This window comes from Culex quinquefasciatus, chromosome 3 (genome assembly GCF_015732765.1).
Source record: "Culex quinquefasciatus strain JHB chromosome 3, VPISU_Cqui_1.0_pri_paternal, whole genome shotgun sequence".
Classification (NCBI taxonomy): domain Eukaryota; kingdom Metazoa; phylum Arthropoda; class Insecta; order Diptera; family Culicidae; genus Culex; species Culex quinquefasciatus.
In genome coordinates this window covers 198,897,005-198,917,657 of record NC_051863.1, presented here as the reverse complement: position 1 = coordinate 198,917,657, position 20,653 = coordinate 198,897,005, and the positions used below count along the sequence as shown (strand labels likewise).

Here is a 20,653-nt window from a genome sequence, read left to right as displayed (position 1 = left end):
TTTCTCTTTGACCATCGTCATGTCCGCGAGTCGGAAAGTTCTGTCGTTTGTCAGTGTCATCCGGGTTTTTTTTTTTGCCTTGGTCAGGAGGTCCTGGGGCGGGGGTGTTTGGCAAACAATTTAATAATCCTTTATGGGGTTTATCGGCATGCCCAGGGGTTCAAAGTTCCCATATCGGCTTATTGGGATGGCCTTTTTTGTTGCTTGTTTCAAATTTCTATCTGGCACGATCTGAAGCCACAAAAGTTTGGATGTGTCCATCCGAGCAGATCTAATAACGTACAACATCATCGTTCACCGCTAATACCTGGATCATCTTTCAATCTGGTGAATGAATCCATGCTAAATCTGTAGAATATGTGCACCAAAGATTATGACGAGCTGGAAATCGATTTTCGCCACTCCACATGGAACTAACCTCAATCCACCTAAAACCACATCGTTTGCCTGCTTAACCCGAGTCTGTAAGCCATGATTTTTGTAGCCCCTCACATTATGGGATCAATTTCAACGGCCATCCGTTCCCGTTCACAGCACATCGCATCATATATTGCGTCGACGAGTCGTTGAGGATCATACAGCGATGAGGCACTATAAACTCTGATTTGCGGTTAGTTTAACCCGGCGCATAATTCTGCACTGATGCCGCCGCCACCGCCAATAACCCAGTCGTGGGTGTTTGCGGTTGTTCTTGTGTTGCGGGGGAGGGCGTGTGTTCCCTCTGATGTTTGTTTGCCCCCCGACCAGATCTCTAAACGATACGCGAGCGCGGTCTATTGATCCAGCAGTGCAAATATGGAATTATTATTATAGCTGTTTTTTTTTCTCTCCCTCACTGCTCGACTCAACGACGACGATTGCGGATTAAAGTGTTCCGTCCATCGTCGTTGCGCAGACACAGCTGATATTTACAAAGAATTTTGCAACTTGGATGTTTGTTGAACCAGAGCAACCACACACACCTGATTCAACGGAAGCACCTAGCTCTTCGAGGAAGCACTTGGTCGACGACACGACGGGCCGTGTGTCAACAGTCGATGCGCCAGCGAGATATACTGTACACACTGGAAGTTTAGCCCCACCTCAAGAGGGACCATCGAGTTTGGTTCGGGGGAAAATTACCGTTGCTGATTTGCTTCATGGAAGCACTTGTTGGCCGTCTTAAACGATTGCCAAGTTCTGCTGAACGGGCTTCTTCTAATTGGTGGTAATTGTGCAGTTTTTAACCTGGTTCGAACGAAGAACCGGGGTTAATCCTTGGAAGCTTGTTGGTTGAACGAGGTTGTAATGGCGGGTAATCTTGTCATCGAATCCTAGGCAAAGAAGGTGCAGTATCGTAATTATCGTATTTATCTGACAATTGCTCGAAGTAAATACTGCACTAATGAAATAATGACTCTATTTTTATTCAACTGTTCTTGGAAGTCTGGTTCTGTTTAGTATTAAGTGGTACAGCCCTTTCACTTGTATTCGGTTGCTCAAGAATGTGCTCTACAACTAGTACATTCTTGCTAGCTTGCCCCTAAAAATGATACAGCATCCTCGAAACTGGTCTAAAATGTGTTTTGTTTTGCTCTGAAATCACGTCTTATACCAGTTTTGATATGCTGTATCTTTTTTTAGGGGCGAGCTAGCAACATACCTTCTCCGGGAAATTGTAGAGCACATTCTTGAGCAACCGAATATGAGTTCGGTTCGGTTCGATTCTAGAAATATATTATAAATCCAAAAAAATGGGGTTTCCCATACAAATTCCTAAATAAAATTGAATTGCTTTGCGCAAAGTGAGGACTAAACCAATCGTTCCCAATCTTTGGTTAGTTGTTTACACTCAAAATCGCTAGTCCGAGAGAAAAATGGCATCGAGTCGAGAGAATAGTGATACCATTTACGGATACAGAGATTACAGCTCGAGACGACAAAACAAAAAATTTCGATTACGGGAATCGAACCAGAAACATTTGACAGATATCCCAATGAGCAATTGTCTGAGATTTCGGTGATTCGTTTTTTTTGCATTTTTTATTCCGGCTGATACTTTTGGAGCCTTCGGTGCCCAATGATTTGGAATTTGATGCCTCTTTAAACATCTTAGAAAAAAATAGTGTTTTTTTTGCAAATCAAGTTTTAGTGATAAAAGTGACATTAAAAACACCAAAAATTTTACCCGGTATCATTTTTTTAGTGTAGTCCTTATCCATACTTACAACTCTGCCAAAGAAAGATCAAAAATTCAATTTGTGTATGGGCAACTGCCAATTTGTATGAAAACTATATGGACAAACTAATGATGCAAAATGGCTTCTTTGGGCATACCGAAGGCACCAAAAAAGTATCAGCTGGATTAAAAAATACCAAAATTAAAATTTTACAAAAAATACCGATTTCGTAGAGAATTGCTTCAATCAGGTCAAATATTGAATTATGACACATGTTGGCGATTTACTATTTCAATTCCGTAATAACTTTTCAATATGGCGAATCCATAGATTTAAACCATTTCACATTTAACCTGATGGGTCATATATGACCCAAAAATGAAAATTCTCAAAAGTAGCCTATAATTTTCGTATGGCGTTTTGGCGGTTATGTGGTAGTAGAATCAGCTAATTCAGCTATCATTTTCCCATAGGGGAAAGTGGAGCAAGTGTAACAAGCTAAGGAAATGCTCGTTATAACCCATTAAAAAGTACAAAAATCTGTCGGATTTTATCATAAACATCTTATTCTAGGTCTTAACTAAGACTTTGTCTGAGCAAGTTTTTAAAAAATCCTGTTTTTTTATGTAAAAAATTGATTTTAAAAATTTTGATTTTCCGTACGTTCTACTCAACTAGTGGGGCAAGACGAACAACCCGTTGGGGCAAGAGGAACAATGCAAGAAAAACATGTTAATTTGCTAACAATTGAACTGTTATCACTTAGATACATTAGATTTGAATGTATTTGAAAGGTTTCTTCCATTTTTAGATTAAATAATAATGTTTTGCTAAAAATTTTATTGTTTTTACGAAGAGAAATATTACTTAGATGATAAATAGTAAATTTTCATAATATCACTATATTTTGTATAGACATTTTTTTAACAATTGTTTATCAGTTTTTAAGTACTTTCATGTATTTATTTCCCAATAAAATATGTTGTTGCAGCAATTCGTAATTTTTTCCATACTAAAAATCCATATGGTACACTTGCCCCACCTGAACTAGATTTTTTAAAAGCTCTCAACAAAAATAACCAAAAGTAAAATCATACTTTGTAATAGGTGCATGTCATTTGTAGGGACACTACTGATCTAGGAAAAATAGCATTTTGATAAAATGTGCCTTAAAACGAACGCTAAGCCTTATTTTGTACTTTCCAAATATTATTAGAAAACAAAGGTTTTGAAAAACTTCATTAAATCTTATGCCCCGTGGCGTTTACGTCGTTTTGGCGGTTATGTGGTAGTAGAATCAGCTAATTGCATTGCTAGCAACAATTCCTTATACTGGAAATAATCAAAATTGTAAAAATTACGGCCGTACCTCTTGCCCCATATGGTCGTCTTGCCCCACCTTCCCCTAAATAACTCAAAAAATATTTTTTTCAAAATTCATGCTCGAAAGGGTTAAACTTCAAATTCACCTAGGGGATCATGCTCTGCAACGCCGAACAATTCGACCATTTTGTTACATCCTATTGTACAATTTTTTGCTGATATAGGGGAAATTTACCCATTTTAATCAGTCTAAGCCGTTCGATCAATGCTAATGACTTTTACAGTTTTCCGCTATTAAGGCAACATTTATACGATACATCAATAATGGAGAATTGCTTGCGCATTTTTGTTTTAGCTATTCATTACTTTGGAACAGTACTAAACATTTTATGAAAGCTGTTATTCATGATCAAAGAAATAGGCTGAGAAAGGGTAGATTTCCCTACACTGAAATCCTTCTTTCAAAAAGAAATTATTTTATTTAACAGATGATATCTCGCTAACTGGTATTTGTTTTCAATCGAAAAAAATTATATTCAAAGAACAAGGACAGGGTAAAGTCAAAATTTTCAGTAATATTATTGATTTTTTGAAACAAATACATACTGAAAATCGTATTTTTTTGAAAATTTTGTAAATCGCTCAAATGTTTTTTTTTTTATGTCATTTCGTTTTTTTTCGAATTGTTCGATTATAAATTTCAGTTATTATTATTTGAAGTTTTGCTGCAATTTAACTAAATCGATTTGTTCAAAAGTTTTGTAGTCTTAACTGTAAACTACACCACTTTCATCCCTTACCACAGACAACCACAAAATTGTCAACTAATAATGCACGCGGTCTTTGAGGTGTCACACTGGTGGCAAACAGCTCCGAATAGCCCGTATGAGGTCCGCCCGGAGAGATAGCCGGCATTTGTCGGTGGAGGTTATGGGATGCTGCTGCTCCACCCAAGCAAACAAGAACACACACACACACTCGCTGATTAATGTGATCAATTATTTGGTGGCTGACGGTGGTGGTGTGTTGGTTTTAGATATAATTTATTTCCAGTTTGAAAGTGCAATCATTAGTGGCAGGTAATGAATACCGTCTACCTGCTTGGCGGGGCCAAGTGGGGTAAATTGTACCGCTATACGTGCAAATCATTAGCCTTGCCGGAGGGGGCGGTTCGTCGCCACACATGCACAAGTAGGGTAATTTACTAATATTCCCCCCCGGAGATGGGCTCTTCAAGTTCACACACGCGCGGGGCGCATCAGCGAACGGTGATTAATGCTTCGCAATTATAGTTCAATTAATGTGATAATTATGCATGACATTTATGCACGCCGTGTTGGACATGCATGGAACAAGGGTGGGGGACTTCTGGGTAGTGTCTGTATGTCTGTGGAGCACGACGACAGTTGGTCAGCCAGACGGAGACCGGTCTTGGCAGTGAAGTGGATGATGGAGAGAGGGCAAATGAAAGAAAAACACTAGTAGGTCGTTATTTGCATAGGATCGATGATGGTATAAGCACTCGGTAATTATGGATTAATTCGTTCATTTAAGCCCGTCAGGTAGCGCTGCTGGCTGTGAACCCATTTGCGGGGAAATTACCCCGGACGACAGGACCGTGTGAATGTATCTTTACGAAGAATTAAAACAGTCTGCAGGGCCAGGTATGATTAAAGCCATGAATTATGCATTGTTGGCAGAATATGCTGTATTTTGTAGTTTGATAAACCTTATCCTTTTTGGCGTTGCTGGACGACAGAGACCAGCTCGATCGCGTGCCAAGACTCATAACTCAAAGTTAAGGTAGCTCAAGTCCCAATTAGGTCAATTTAGCCTTTGAAGTTGTGTGCTATAAATCTTAATCCTGTTATGTTTGCTACGCTCGCTTTTGCTAAAGAGTCAAAGAGATTACGCTCTTCACAGTCATAACCAGTATCATAATCGTGTTTAATCACCACCGAACTGCGCTCAGCTCCCGATTCCTAATTCTTGGCTCACGATTTTCGGTTTTCAGCGTCGCAGTCGATACTCAATTACCATCATCATCTGGGATTTGCAGAGTGCACATTATATGGTGCTGCAGCCGCGATTGCAGGACTGCATACATTCGACTAATGCGACTGAATTATATTTTATTATTCAAAATGTACCCCCCGAAAAAAATGGTATTATTCGCGCAGTCAGCTTTTTTTTTGTTCATATACGCGAATGTGTCGGCCGGGGATGTTTGATCGTTTCTTGTTGCCATCTCGGAACTCGGAAGTGTATGCATTTTTCACCGCATGCATAATTAAATTGCGAATGCACTTTTACTGTTTTCCCGCCGCTGCTGCTCGATTGGGAGGGGTGAAACGTTCTCGAGTGGGGTAGGGTAAAGTGTTTTATTGTATATTAAATGATTTTCAAAACTTTATTAAATCATAACATAACTTGATAATTTTGAAGTTGATGTCAGAAAACGCTTCAGTTTTGTCAAGGTATGATAGATTTGGGCTCCCTGATCAAATTTCTGATACCTTACATATTTAGTGAAATCAAAATCGAAGAAATAATTTCCAAAATGTAACACGATCCAAGAATAGCACACCACCCCCTCCAATAAGCTCAAAGTCAGCAAGGGACGAAACTTGCCAACGAAACTAACGAACTTTAGAGCAAAATGTAGTCCCTGCAGACGACGACAACGACAACGACTGCCCGTGCAGTAGTGTGATGGTGGCACGGTGATTTTGTGCCCCGTGTTGTGCCGGGAATTCCAAGAAGCAATATGCAATAAAATTGCTAGGAAAAGTTCAAAATTTGCATAGTACATAGCACCGAGTGTCGGCGAAGGTGGAGCCCGGGCTTAATGTTAGAGGAATAATGCACTCGCTCGGGAAGCTTTTTTCATTTGAAACTCGCTGGATTAATTCTACTAGCTTATCGGAGGAGTATATTCAGCTTTACTCAGTCGAGATTCGATACTCACCCCGGTACAGGTTGGCCGTCTGCTCCCAGTGCCCCCGTTGGCTGCGCGTGTGGTGTTTGACTAGTCGTTCAAAGTTCTTGGTGGCTTTCACCTCCAGCTGGCTCTCCACCTGATTATCACAGCAGGGACCGCCACAAACGTTGCCTGAAAGAAGAAGAAAAAGGAGAAAATTGAAATTAATAAGATTGCAAAATTAATTCATCACTAATCCCGAGACGGTTTTGAGACACCATTTGATGACAAACGGAGCGCCTCCCTCAGTTAGTCTGACTCGAAGGGACAAGGATAATTGTGACAAAAGCGGGACTAAGGAAGCATGAAAGCTCATTAGTGCTCGGGACGATTCCCCCCTCCTCCGACAGTTGCCTGCTTTTCACACAGATTTCGGAGCATTGTTGGTTGTATTTTTAGCGTAAAGTGTAATCCCACTGATGAGCGAGAGATAATTGGAGTGTGAGATTTTAATTACAAGTGCGCCATAATGAATTCATATTTTATTTCATTCCCAAACAAGCACAGAACAACACAAAACCAAGTTATAACTCCACCGAGCTGTATGATTTTGTTGGCCAAAGTTCCAGTTCGAAGGATTATTTTTATCTCCTCCTGATGAAGATAACTCCCGTGTCAGATGACGTGCTAATCTTCAACTTTCCTTTTTTCCGAACGGCTCCACTCGAAAATGTTGGGCACTTGACGGATAAAGTTTGCTTAAGATTCATCCCAGCGGCTTATGGCGGCGTTGATGCCAACCAACCGTTCTACTTTTTCGCAAGCAGTTTATTAGAAAGATAGCTGAGGATAAAAGTTGTTCGCTTCATTTCACAGCATCTCGAGTGCGTATTAGGGGGCGCTGTCGATAGCAGAGATATTGCGGATCAAGAAGCACTTTAGGGGAGACGTGGGTCGGGGGATGATGATAAATAGCCGCGGTTTGGACTTCTTTTCAAGCGGAAGACCGGCAATGTTCGTCCCCCGTAATTGGGAAGGTCATTCTATCGAACAATCAATCTTTTTTGATGGCTATTTTGAAGTGTTTTCATTTGGTGGCATAATATTCGCGACGGGTCATTTTGGATCGTAAATTATCTTGAACAGAATGTCAATTTCATCCTCAAAGTAGAAATAATGCGCAGATTTCCAAAACCATCTACAAAACAATTCAAGCAAACTAAAACCAGTTTTCGGAATCCTAAGCTGTGCGACCAATTCTAAGAAATAATTTTCTGATCGATTTGATGTCTTCGGCAAAATTGTAGGTATTGCTTAAAACCTTTCAGAAAAAAATGGTTTCACACTAATAAGCTTTTATTAATATCATTCAAAATGGACGTTTCACAGAAAACATTGAATCACGAAAAATAACTAATTTAGAAAAATCTAATTTTTAAAAATGTTTAAGATGGTTTTTTTTATTCAAACCCAAATTTGCAATCTTATAGTACTTTGCATAAATTTCGATATCGTGAATCGTTTTCAAGTTATAATTACCGAAAACTGATTTTTGATGATAAGGTGAATGTGTTTACCTGTAGAAGTTATGACCAAGCTTGACTTCCTTTGATTTTTTTTCACAAAAGTTTGTTATTATTTTTTTAGACATTTATGATAGGACCAACGGCAGAGGGGAAAAGAAAACACGCAAAATGAGGAGGTTTCTATACATCACAGTGTCAAAAATGAAGTTTTTGTAAAATTAACCGTCTTTTCTATAAAAATGTGCTTGCAATTTTCTTTTGATATGGTCGACAAAATTATTTGTTTCAATCAAAAATTACAATTTTCAAAAATATTTATTCCGGCAATTATTTTTTAGAACTTTTTAGAAAATCAAGTCTGTCATATAGAAAAGGCAATAAACCACAAAAAATTGCAATTTTTCTGTTCAACATTTTTATTTTTAAGTACGCTGTGTCTTCACAAGGATTGTATTATGGACAAAGTTCAATACAGAGACTTTTATGCAAAAATGTCTAAAGAATCGATTTCCACTACCTGTTTTTTTTTTAATTTTGAAGTTGCCACTTTACAAAAAAACAGTTTTAGTAAATGATTTTGTATATTTTTAGAAAAGACATACCATTCTGAATTTTCTGTGAGTTTTTGTGTAACATCTTAAGCTATTTGCTCAAAAATTTTGAACAAAAATCGTGTCATTACCCTAATTTTTTTTTTCAGTTAAAAAAATAAAATAAAATGTTTCATTGAAATCGGAGAGGGTCGGGTTCAAAAGTACCTGATTCCTAAGTATTCCTGATTTGAGCTGGAATTGCTCTAAAGTGTACTTTTTTGCTGAAAAGTTCTAAGCAATAATAGGTCAATGTGCTTAAAACATTCATGTTTCCATCCAAATCAACTTTAAATCTGATCATGTTTTTGATATCAAACATAGAGAAAATTTATCTGGAAAGGCCAAAAACTTAAAAATAATGACAAACAGCGAAGGAAGGTTATTTATCAAATAAGGTTAACGAAAAGAAATTCGACAGAAACTAAGTTTGCTTTCTTTCTCATTGAAGTTTTTTGAGAATTCACAACAGATTGTTTCCATCGTGTTTTACCACGAATCACTTAAGTCGGCGAAAAAAAAACAGAGAGGAAAATAGTGTTCAAATTATTTCAGCACATGAGAAAATTGTAGAAATATTTTAAAGAATTTTATTTCAAATAAATTTGTCATAGAACGCAAAATGATCCAAGTTGCTTCTGAACTTCGTATGAATATTTGTTATTTTTTAGAGTTGGCTTATGAAATCCAAAAGGCAAGTGTGGCCCTACTGTACTGAATTTAGTTTTTGTAAAGGTAATCTATAAAATAAATTTATAAAATATTTTCTAAATTCTATCGAGACATTTAAAGCTGAGTAGACAGAGAACGATTTGTTTTTTTTTTGAAAATTATTCTTTCTTGCGTGAAATATCGATAGCACGATAGCCTTAATTCCAATAAAAAGTAAAAGTTCCAACCCCACGTTGGACGCAATGTGGTAACCAGTTGAAACACTTCTTCATTTCCCGCCTCGCAAAGGACTCTTTTCCTTTCTGCCCGAAAATAGCACCAAGAATGGCAACTTTTTTCAATTGCCCCCTCTTTAGGCGCTTTCACCGGAACTTTCAATGGGTAGATACTTCAGCCCCATTCACCCATTCATCATATTTTTTTCTCCCCGCTGCGATTCTGAGAGGTGTGTGTGTGTATGTGCGAGACTTTTTTCCCACAGATTTCAAGATTGCAGCGTAAGAATGAATGAATGAATGAATGCGGTGGGGGTGGAAATAATTTAAGTGCTTTGGGGGAGCTGCTGCTGCGGTAAGCCTCCGGCTTAGCTTCCGTACTTCCGAATGCTGGCTGCTGCACTTCAGACTTCATCTCCATCAGCACCACAGCAGATGCCAATGAAAAGCGTCTGCGGTGGTGGCTCGGGCCTGAACGGGCCAATGAATGCAATCAACCTTCCCTCTCTATCTCTTTTTGAGTGAGGTGTGGTGAAATTAATGCAGCCATTTAGCATATAGACTAGTGCGGTGTGTCTGCCACCACGGGAAAGTGGAATCGTTCGGGGATGAAGTCTGCCAGGCCGGGAATGGCCCAGTTCTGGAGGTGCATCCTGGCGGCGTGGGTTCAACCCTTTGGGTGCTACGGTGCATGCACGGTGTGGTATGATGGTGGCTTGTCGAGCTGATAATGTCAACGTACATACAAGTATACGTATACTCACCGGAGGTGAAGTGAGAAAATGAGGACATACACAGAGCATCAGGTAGTTGTGCAGCCCGGTAATGATGGTGCCGCTGAACACATGATGAAGGTGATATAAATTAAATCTTGCAAGCGGTATTCATTAGGGTTTGCTCGATGCTTTGTATGGAGACTAATTAAAGTCTTGTTGAAACAGCGTCACAAACTTCCATAAATTAAGATAAATTTGAAAATCATAATCTGAAAAGAAGTTTGATGAAAATTGCACCAGGATAACGATCAAAATGGTTATAACATTCACTTCCAGCAAACGGTCAGCTCAACCATTACTTATCAGCGGGTGCTCGGGAGGAGAGTACACTTAACTTCACTTCCAGCAAGCCAGGCCAAATTACTTCTAGCTGCATTATACTTGATTAGCGAGCTGAATTTCGCAAAAAAGGGAGAGGAAAATCTGCTCGCCTTTCTACAAATTGCTCCAGCGCACACGAGCTTCGGTGGTGCAAAAAGACAAGAAGTTTACATCTCTCGGTGCTCGAGGTCTAGGCCAGATCTTACACAGATCCAGACAGCTAGCAGCAGTGCTAGTCGGCGAGTGTTGGTTAGACTTGTGGAAAGAAGCACTATCTCAATTTCGCTTCGCTAGCGCACTATCTTGTGGGGGTTGGGGAAAGCTTTTCAACGCTGGTATAAATCCGACTAAATCCGTTTCAACCCCGGTAAAAATAAGCGTTTATAGTAGGATGCATTCCCTTGAATTACAGTGGTGGAGATAAAGGAAGTTGTGAGTTGTGAGGGGCAAGGCAAATTATTGAGATGTACCCCCATTTCGTAGAATTAATCTTTCAGAGCACGTTCTTCTACCCTTTTGGATGGCTGCTGCTACCTTTGCTGTTCGTTGCAAAAATATGTCCCATATTGTAATTTACGACTGTTTCATTAGAGAAATGCTCTCACCTGCAGCGCCGGACCCTCCCACGTTCCGGCCTTGCGTGATAAATGCTGGTTCGATCCCGGCGAGTCCAGTTTCTGCAAGTCCGACCAACCCTTGATTACTGGGAGGAGCGAGGAGAGCTGTCTGGTTTATGTATTTATTAGTCTAATCGGTAGATATGCCAGATGCACCAGAAATTACATGTTATAAATTTTCATATGCTTTGTACCCCGACGTATCGGAGTATTGAGTCGTTTACCCTAATGAATCCCATTTGTTGAAACTGGGATTCGATTGCTACCAGCACGAAGGCAATTTAACGAAGATAAACGCTGGATGATCGATTGGACCATCAGTTACTTTGCCAATGTGGTACGATTCGGGCAATCAGATAAATGTAAGAAACACAATGTGTGGTACTAGTCTCGCTTGCAAAGTTATTGTAACACACAGGTGGAGAATTTCTCAGTCGAAACTTTTATTTTCTCTGCAACGATATACCTGAGCAGCTCGTCTGGGAAGAATCTTTTCTTCTATCAACGCCAGCTCTATGCTACACAAAGGATTCTGGTTAGCAAGAGAACCTCAAAGGTATTGTGCATAAAAATTGGCAAAAATGTCCCCAAAAACGTTTCATTCAATCAATATGCATTTCAAAAAAATTGAAACAATTTCGTCAAGTAGCACTTTTCCCCTAAACCATTTGAATTTCTTTCTGCTTCTGGCTGGAGAGCTTTAAAGGCCTTACTCCGAACCCCCTCTCATAGTTGTTTTTCGCCCAACAATGGCAACCGTTTTTGTTCGCCACGACGACGCACGTGCAATCTCTCGAGTTTCCTGACAAACACACACACACACACACACACACACAAATCGAATCGCTCCATCTGAAGTGTACGACGCTGTACAGCACTACTCGGAATCGGAGGAAAAAATAACAAGCTCCAGGCTTGCCACCGAGCTTAAAAGTAAGGCAAATGCAAACCTTTTCCTTGGCTTACATACAGTAAAAAAATCATGGTAATATTACATCTAATTTTGTGGAAAGATATTTTGTTTTGTTAAAATTTACATGTTATCGCTCTTTCACACACAAATTAAGATAAAGTTGAATCGAAAAAAGATAATCACTTTCTTACTGTGACCAGTCTGGCTGATATTACAAAAGCTAAATTTACAGCCACCAGCTTCGAATGCCGAAGAAAAGATGACATTCAATTTCCGCATGACTAGAGGACCATTAGTGAAATTATTTTCCCAATTACTCACCCCAGCTCTCGAGGAGGCCCATCGGTGTGTAGTGTGCTTTCGATCTTTCGCCTTTTTCCCTCCCTACTTTACGAGGCTTATCTAAAGCTAGCGTGCACGAAAAAAAAGGGCCAGGAAAAAAGCTTTTCGAGCAACAAAAAATCAATTCCACTTGGAGTTCTTTTTTTCGCCTCTCTCTCAATCTCATTGCTAAATGGTACACGCGCGCGACTTCTGTCTGTCAGTGGCAGAAAAGTTTTCAACCGAAAGAGGACATTGCGATTTAATTCTTAAACGTCCTGCGTGATGGATCGGGTCCCCTCTGGTGACAGTTGCGATATTAACTGTCAGCTGGGTTGGAGTTTTTCTTGAAGTGTCGTAAACGCTTCCATTTCATCAAGGTATGATAGATTTGGGCACTTTGAACACGCTACAATTGGAAGAATTGAATTTTAGTGAATTCCCAGTCAATAAATAAAGTTGTAAATTTTAGAATAAATGCTATGGAATCATCATAAGCAACCATGCGCACCCACGTGGTGCTTCAGATGATTCCATAACGTGTCTACTTGAAATATACAATTTTATTTATTGGCCGGGGATTCACTCAAATGCAATTATGTTGATTGAAGCGTGTTCAAAGAGTCCAAATCTATCATACCTTGACGAAACTGAAGCGTTTACAGACCTCAGCTTAAATATGTCGAGTTTTGCAGTCAAAAAAAGTTGCTCTACATCGTTAATTCCTCACAAGCAAGCACTGCTTAGCTTCCACCATTAAATTGAAATTTAACTCTACCGGAATTTTTCATAACTCTAAATTGCTGTAAATTCCAAGTTGCTCTAACGACCCCCGCAGTCCAGGCCCAGGTACTCGCGAGTTCACTTTTAATTTGAAGCTATCTATTTCCACGCTGCCGTTCTGTGTGTTTTTTCATCCGAGCTTTCCGAACTAGAGGAAAATCACGTTGTACGATTTCCCCGTTTAGTCCTGAGCGGGATGAAAATTCATGGGGCTGGTGGAAACCAAACAAGAAAAAAAAAATCCGGGGCAAAAAGGTGCGCCGTAAAATTACTGCTCGACCTGGTCCCGCTGGTTCCTCGAGGGAGCACACAAAAATGGGTTGAATTGTACTATCCTGCTCGTCGTATATCGATGATGGGGACTAAACTCAGCCGGGCATAACGAGATATGCGATGGGAAATTTGCTGCCATTGTTAGTTTTTCGTTTTTTTTTTTTTTTGTTTCGGTTGTTGAATCGGGTACGGTAAACAAAGTTTATTTTGAATAAAGTATGCAGCGCCTCCATAGTTGTAATTTTCTCAAATGAAATTTACAGTTCTGCACAAGCTTGTAATTTCTCGTGTTGAAACAAAGGATGATGACCATAAAAGGGAAGTTTTTACAATGTGAACATTTTAACCACCACCACCACCACAAAAAAGAGTGTAGACAAGTGGTCTATTCTGGTTTTGCTGCAAAGGGTAGTTACTTTTGTTGCCAAAGCTTCTTTTTTTTTCGTTGGCCCATTTTTTGACACTCGTAGATCTTGTGCTTTCAACAAGCCCCCGGAATGAAACCGGCCAAAAACCGTCCCCGGGACAAATGGTTGCAATGGTCTGCCGAGCTGGTGAAAATTTATAACGTGCTTCTTCTGTGTGTCTTCGTTGGTGGTCCCCACAGGACACAGTTCCGATTGCACGCTGGGCGGGACGCGATAAAACTTGGAGGAAACAAGCCTTTGCTGAAAGCTTTATGAGACGTGGAAATTATTCCCGTGCACCGAGCTGTGCTGCACTTTTGGTCGGAAAATCTTCTTTCGAGTGTTTTTCACCAAGAAAAAGACTACACTCTTGAGCGGGATTATTAATTTTCCTCACTAAATCGCAAGCATCCTGTTTACGGGTATCACACTCGGATATTCAGCTTTGTGTGGCAGCAGCCAAGTCATGGTGGCGTCATCATTTTGTCTCGTCCTCTTCCGATATGACAGGGGACAGAGCGGAAAAACAGAAATTAATCATACTAATTAGCAAACAGATGTGCTGATATTAATTACTGGCAGCCTTGCCGCTTGAGTCGACTTGCTTCGAGGCGATAAAACTGTGGTGGTGGTGGAAACTTGGGAATGTCAGACTAAACAAGATGGTGTTCTAGAGTTGGCGTGGGACTCCCTACCCTTACACTCCATGAAAACTAAGAGGATTAGCAGGACTGAGCGCGCTCCTTTCTTTTCCGGGGCTGGAAGTGGCAAAGCACATCAAAAGAGTGAAAAGCTGGTGGGAATCTGTTTTGCATGGCAGCAAAAAGGTTCGAATTCATCATTTATAATATGCACACCATACTAGGAAGAGATAATAACTGGATGTTGTGATCAGTACATAATTACATTAATCTTCATTTCTGTAAACCATTGTATTGCATTTGACTTTAATTGAAAAATATCTAACGATTTTTACCATCATCCTACCGACAATTGATACTCATAATAAACGATCAAATTTCCATTTCCAAATAAAATCACCAATCAGTGAATCCAAATTTGTTTATTCAACGTTGAGTAAAATCACCAATTAATAATTCGATTACCACGCAAAAGTTGAACAAAAATTCAGCATAAAAACAATCCCATTTTTTCACCGCCGGAGCTCGTTATAACATGATTAACAGAATCCCATTTAACAAACCAATTACCGGCCATTTTTTCGCTGCATTCAGCCCGAACAAACGGGGTTCGTGAAATCAGTCTCTACTCGATTCATTTATCACCAACCGTTTCACCATTCTGCGCTGTTCAGTGACCCCCGGAGGGGCCTGGTTGCCAAATTAATTAGGAACTTCTGGTACATTCGTTTTTTTTTGGATTCAGATTCAAAATATTTTATTTTTGAAAAATTGCAAATCTCGGGAAATTTAGTTCAGAAGAAAAAATGGCTTTGAACACGTTCCAATGGAAAAAAAATTCACTTCGAAACAGTACGAAACCTAACAAATTCCGGGTATAAATACTATGATTCGATTCTAAGAAGCCAGGCGTCTCCATGACTTTATTCAAAGAAGAAGAGATTTAATGGAGGCGCATGGTTTTTCATAATATTTCTGTTGCAGTTTACATTCTAAGGAGTGCGCATGTTGCTCTTTAAACATGATACCAAAGTATTTGTACCCGAAATTTACAATTTTATTTATTGGAGCGGGTACAGGGAGCCAAAATCAATCATACCTTGACGAAACTGAACCGTTTACTGTTATCAACTTGAAAATTGAAAGATAAACAACTTTTAAATGTTGAGTTTTGTGAAACGTAGTCCTGGCAACCCTGTCCAGGTGTGTGATGTGTTCGCTGCATAAAAGGATTTGCACGGGGCGATGGTGGGTGGCTCCAGCAGGACCAAAGGTCAGCGACACACGCATTTTTCGACTGATTACCTTCGGCGTTCGCTTTTTGAAGTTTTACGAGCCGGCCGGTCGGCACACATAAATTCATCCCCCGATGATGATGCAAGTGAAATGAGGCGGTGATGCGCGAACGGACGACGGACTCCAGCGCTTGGACAGGTATAACCGCTGCTGCACTCAATTAAGCCAAATGTGAAACGGTTTTTACTGTCGTGAAACGCGGGGAGTGATTATTGCGTTGTTGTCGCGCGCTGCCCTGGCGGTCCCGAGTAGTCGAGTGTTTGTGATAATGAAGACAGCTAAAATGCTGGACCTCGTTGATGCATCCGGCCAAAGTCGGCGAGGGATTGGGATTTTCAATTGTCGATTACGAGCGATGCGATGACAACGACGCAACGGTGCTAATTAGTTTGGAAGTCATCTGCATGCTAATTGCTGTCATCAGCAAATCCGAGCGGTTTAGAGCCGATCTTTCCAGAAGCATTCAACGGGTTTCTATCAAAATAGGTCAGCAAATATGGTCTGCTTGAACGGGTCTTGTTTCACAGTTTGACAAATATTGGTACAGCTCGGTACAAGCACGATGTTGCAACTTGCTGAAAAGACTGTCTGTAACTGTAACTTCTTCAATGGACTTTTTTCATCCCTCACTAGTGCGTCCATCCCGGGAATTCCCGGGACAAAATTCCCGGGATTTTTCCAAAACCGGGAATTCCCGAATCCCGGGATTTTTCATATTTTGTCCCGGGAATTCCCGAAATTGAGAAAAAACAAATTGTGGTCTGGCAATTCTGATTGGGATGTAGAAATTACATTTGAATACTTAATAATCGATATGAAGCATTCAAAATTTGTAATCGGCATACATCATCCTTAATTTGGCACACTACGAAAAATTGTTAAAATTTTAGTTTAGTAATCCGAAAAATGCTTAGTGATTTAAATATTTTCTATTTAATTTTATATTTTCTAAAAAGACTCGGTTATTCTAAATATGAAAAATATCATATTTAACTTTTTTTCATCAAACACCGCCGCCTGTGAACAATCAGGACAAAGGTAACAAAGTAAGACAGTAAGACTACATGCATATTTTTGAAAAATGTTTCGATTTTTCTCCTATACCTATTCAGACTTTTGTCTTAATTATCCCCAGTTGGCGTTAGTGATTTAAAGATAATTTGTAAAATATCTGGAGTGTTTTTTGAAAAGGACCAATAAACCAAATTTTCAGTTTTTGCTTTTTGGGTGTTTTTCAATACCCCTGGCTCAAGGCGGTTTCAAAAACACCCAAAAAGCAAAAACTAAAAATTTGGTTTATTGGACCTTTTCAAAAAAAACTCCAGATATGTTTAACATAAAACAAGACATTCTTTATTCATCTAAAATTTTACATTGACTGGTATCACTTTATTTTGGTGTCGATGATGTTTTTTTTTAAACTTTCAAAGAAACTTTTAAAGCCTTTTTAGTCATGTCAAATAAATAAAAATGAATAAAACATATTTTAAAGAAACCTATTTAATTTAAATCACATTAGTTAATTAAATGGATTTTTAATGAAACATAAAAATCAAAAGCAACGCAAAGAAGAAAAATAAAATCATTTTTTTAGGCTATCTAAAAACTGCTGGCCTTGTTTAGATTGAAGTCTAGAGTTTTTTTTAATAGGTCCTATAAACATATGAAAGACAATAGTTTATAGGACCTTTTCAAAAGAACTCCAGAAGTGCAGACTATAACCAATTAATAGAAATGAGCTAGTTCTTTGATTTTAAGCATGAAAAATAAAACAAATATAACAAAAACATTGATTTTGGGACTGTTACCAAAATTTCCCGGGATCCCGGGAATTCCCGGGATTCATAAAATATTTTTCCCGTTTCCCGGGAATTTCAAAACCCGGGAAAATTGGACGCCCTATCCCTCACACCTACTCCAAGTGTCTTTTTTTTACTTTCTAAGACTTCCAACCTTAACACCTCGCTGCTACTGCTGCTGCTGCAGAAGTCGAAGAAACCTGCAGAGAGTAGATCGTGACAGATTTATAGTCTGTGGGAGATTCTAGCTCTCCTACGCTGGCTCCACACCGGGCACGTCCCGCCAAGTCGCTGCATATTAGTCCAAATTAGGAGGATGATTTATTCCCAGCTCGTCTGCCACTAGTTAAGGGGCGGCGGGGCTGTTGCCTGAAGTTAGGATTAATCAAGGAGCGCAACTTGCCGAGAGCAAACGCTAATGAGCGACCCGGTGAAGAACTGATTTGCCCCAAGCACGGCATCGCCGTCATCTTCAGCGCCAGGAAAGGAGGCGTTAATGTACTTTCGCATGATGGTAACAAGTACCCCTAGGAGGTGTAGGTAGGTAGGATGCTGCCCACACTCGCCAAAGTCCGGAGCGGGGGCAAACCTTCTTCGAAGTCATGCAGTCGAGCTTTTCTGGAAGCACAGGTTGCGCTAAAAGCCTTTCATAAACTCACATATTAATAAAATATACGGATAAATTGCCTCTTCATCAAGATTGCATCATGAAAGCAAAGTGCTGCTGCAGTCTATGAAAGGCTCTTCTCCTGGTGTTCCGAATGCAGGCAGACCTTCTTCGCCAGCGCTCGTTTCTTCGAATCTGGCAGAAGAGAAAGCCGCATACAATGACGACGACCCCAACAAAGTGATTCTGTGAAAATTGCAATCAATAGTGCACCTCTATGCATATATGCATCATCGCCATCAGAACCCGAACTAGGTTCTCTTGTCTTCTGCGCTGGAAGCCCCACGTGGAGAGTCTATATGGGCGAAGTCTATTATCACTGTATCGTAGAGAGAGCACTCCCACGTTCGACGCACTCATAAGCATACAATTTGTTGACATGGCTTTTAATTAATTGATATAAAAGCGTCAGCAGAGCAGACCGCATCCGATTTTGTGTTTACCCAATTGAGCCATACCATCTGGTGCAGGTTCGATTTGTTTGATGTGCAGAGCATCCACGTGCGTTCTCGCCAAATAACCCGGCAGGCATACAGCACTCTGCATTCGACGAGCGCAGAGTCCCGATGAAATGCAAATCAAGCGAATGATTCCGCTGTAATCAAATAACCAGCATGTTTACCGTATCAACCCCCTCGTTGATTGACGATGATTTGTCCGTATAGTTTTGCAACCGACACGCTGATAGTGCAATATTCTGATTTGATCAGGCGTGCAATTGTGCTGATAGTGTGCAAACATTGTTTGTTCCTTTCCTAGCCAAAATGATAAGCTTGTGGATGCAAATGTATTGGATCTTTATTGTTTGAAAAAGTAAAAAAAAGTTTTGAAACAAACTATCGACATAATTCTGATACGTTCGATACACAACTTCAATACAACTCTAAATAGTTAAAAAAATCATGGTAATATTAGATCTCGGAATGAGTACATTTTTTATGTCAGAATAAACTTTTTCGTTGTAAAGCCCCTTTTTCACTTTAACACAATCGCGTTAAAATTGGGACATTTATGCGATCAGCGGCAGTAAATAGCATTTAAAATTTAAAACTTATGTACTTCGTGTTGAAATAAACCACAATTATGATTCAAATGTGATTTTGATTAAATAAATTTTTAATAAATACATTTATTTTTTTTTTCTTACATTTCACAAATATAATATTTTTCAAATTATATTTTAACAACATTTATGTCACTACTGCAGCAGCAAATTGGAACTATAGTCTAATAAAGAACAGAATTTAATTTGGAAATTGCAGTACTTTTTTGTGTTATGTAGTTGCAAATATTTTTTTGAAATTTATGTTCCTCGACTGTGACCCAAAGCAAAAATAATTGAAATAAAAAAGCATAAAAAATTAAATGACGAGTTATTGTTTTGAACATTTCAATCAAAAAGGTTTTTAAAATGCGTAAAACATCTGTCCAGTGGTTCTGAAATGATCTGTTTCCAAAATATCTTTTAAATATTGACGAAAAACATTTTTGATTGGAATTTCATCAAAATTCAATATGCTTTTAAAACGAACTCAAACATGCTAAAAATGATTGTCAAAATAGAAAATTGCATTTTAGGTTGTTGTCAGATTAGATTTCTATTTTCATGAAAATGTTTAAAACATTTTTTTGCCCCCTGATTTTCCGGACTAAATTTAAAGGGGGACTTTGCGACATAAATATTTGCAATGGCCTTACTGTTTCAACCAAAATCATTCACAAATATCAAAACATTCTGCAAAAAAAATTATATAAATGATATAATACCAAATCTTTCAAGAATATACAAAATTAGATAAAAAATAATTAAAGAAATATGTCATTATTCGCAACTCTCAAAATTTTAACATTTTTCATTATTCAGCAGAATTTGGTCCGGGGATGGACGCACCATGTGGTACATCGAAATATCACAAAAATTGAAAAACATGAATTGAACAAATAAGCGAACCCAAACATGCAAAACATCTTCATTAATGCATCAAGAACGCATTTAAAATTGTTTTTAGTTGATTAAAACTTCTAATTCCCTTGAAATTTTGTTTTGTTTTTGAAGAAAAAAAAAACTTTTAATTTTTTTAAATACATTTTCTGGAAAAGTACAGCTTTTTAGAATATATCGAAAATTTTACCAAGAAAATACTTAAAAATCTTTTTTTTTGCAATTTCGTTATGAATCTACTTAATTTTCCTGAAATTCTCGAATGACGAAATGGTCTACTTTTCATCGCCAAAAATAACATCGTCACCCTAAAGAAATTCGAAAATTGTCCAAATATATGTTTTTCCGTGTAATTTTTCCCGCTGAATCTGAATCAGTTCTCAGAGTTGAGCCTGTAACTGTCGGGTTACCACCGGCTCACGAGCGCTACCGAGACTCCCTCATGTAGCCTCAGGGTCGGCATGCCTGCGGTCCTGAATCGCGGTAAGCTGG

General features: G+C 39.0%; 1 protein-coding gene across 1 annotated transcript in view; it reads right to left on the bottom strand.

Annotated features, from left to right (window-relative positions):
* Positions 1–20,653, bottom strand: part of LOC6031070 (division abnormally delayed protein) — a 152,582-nt gene that overhangs the window by 26,773 nt on the left and 105,156 nt on the right. Inside the window, 1 exon segment of the mRNA XM_038266462.1 lies at positions 6,451–6,594. Within this exon segment, the coding sequence (XP_038122390.1) occupies positions 6,451–6,594 (144 nt within the window).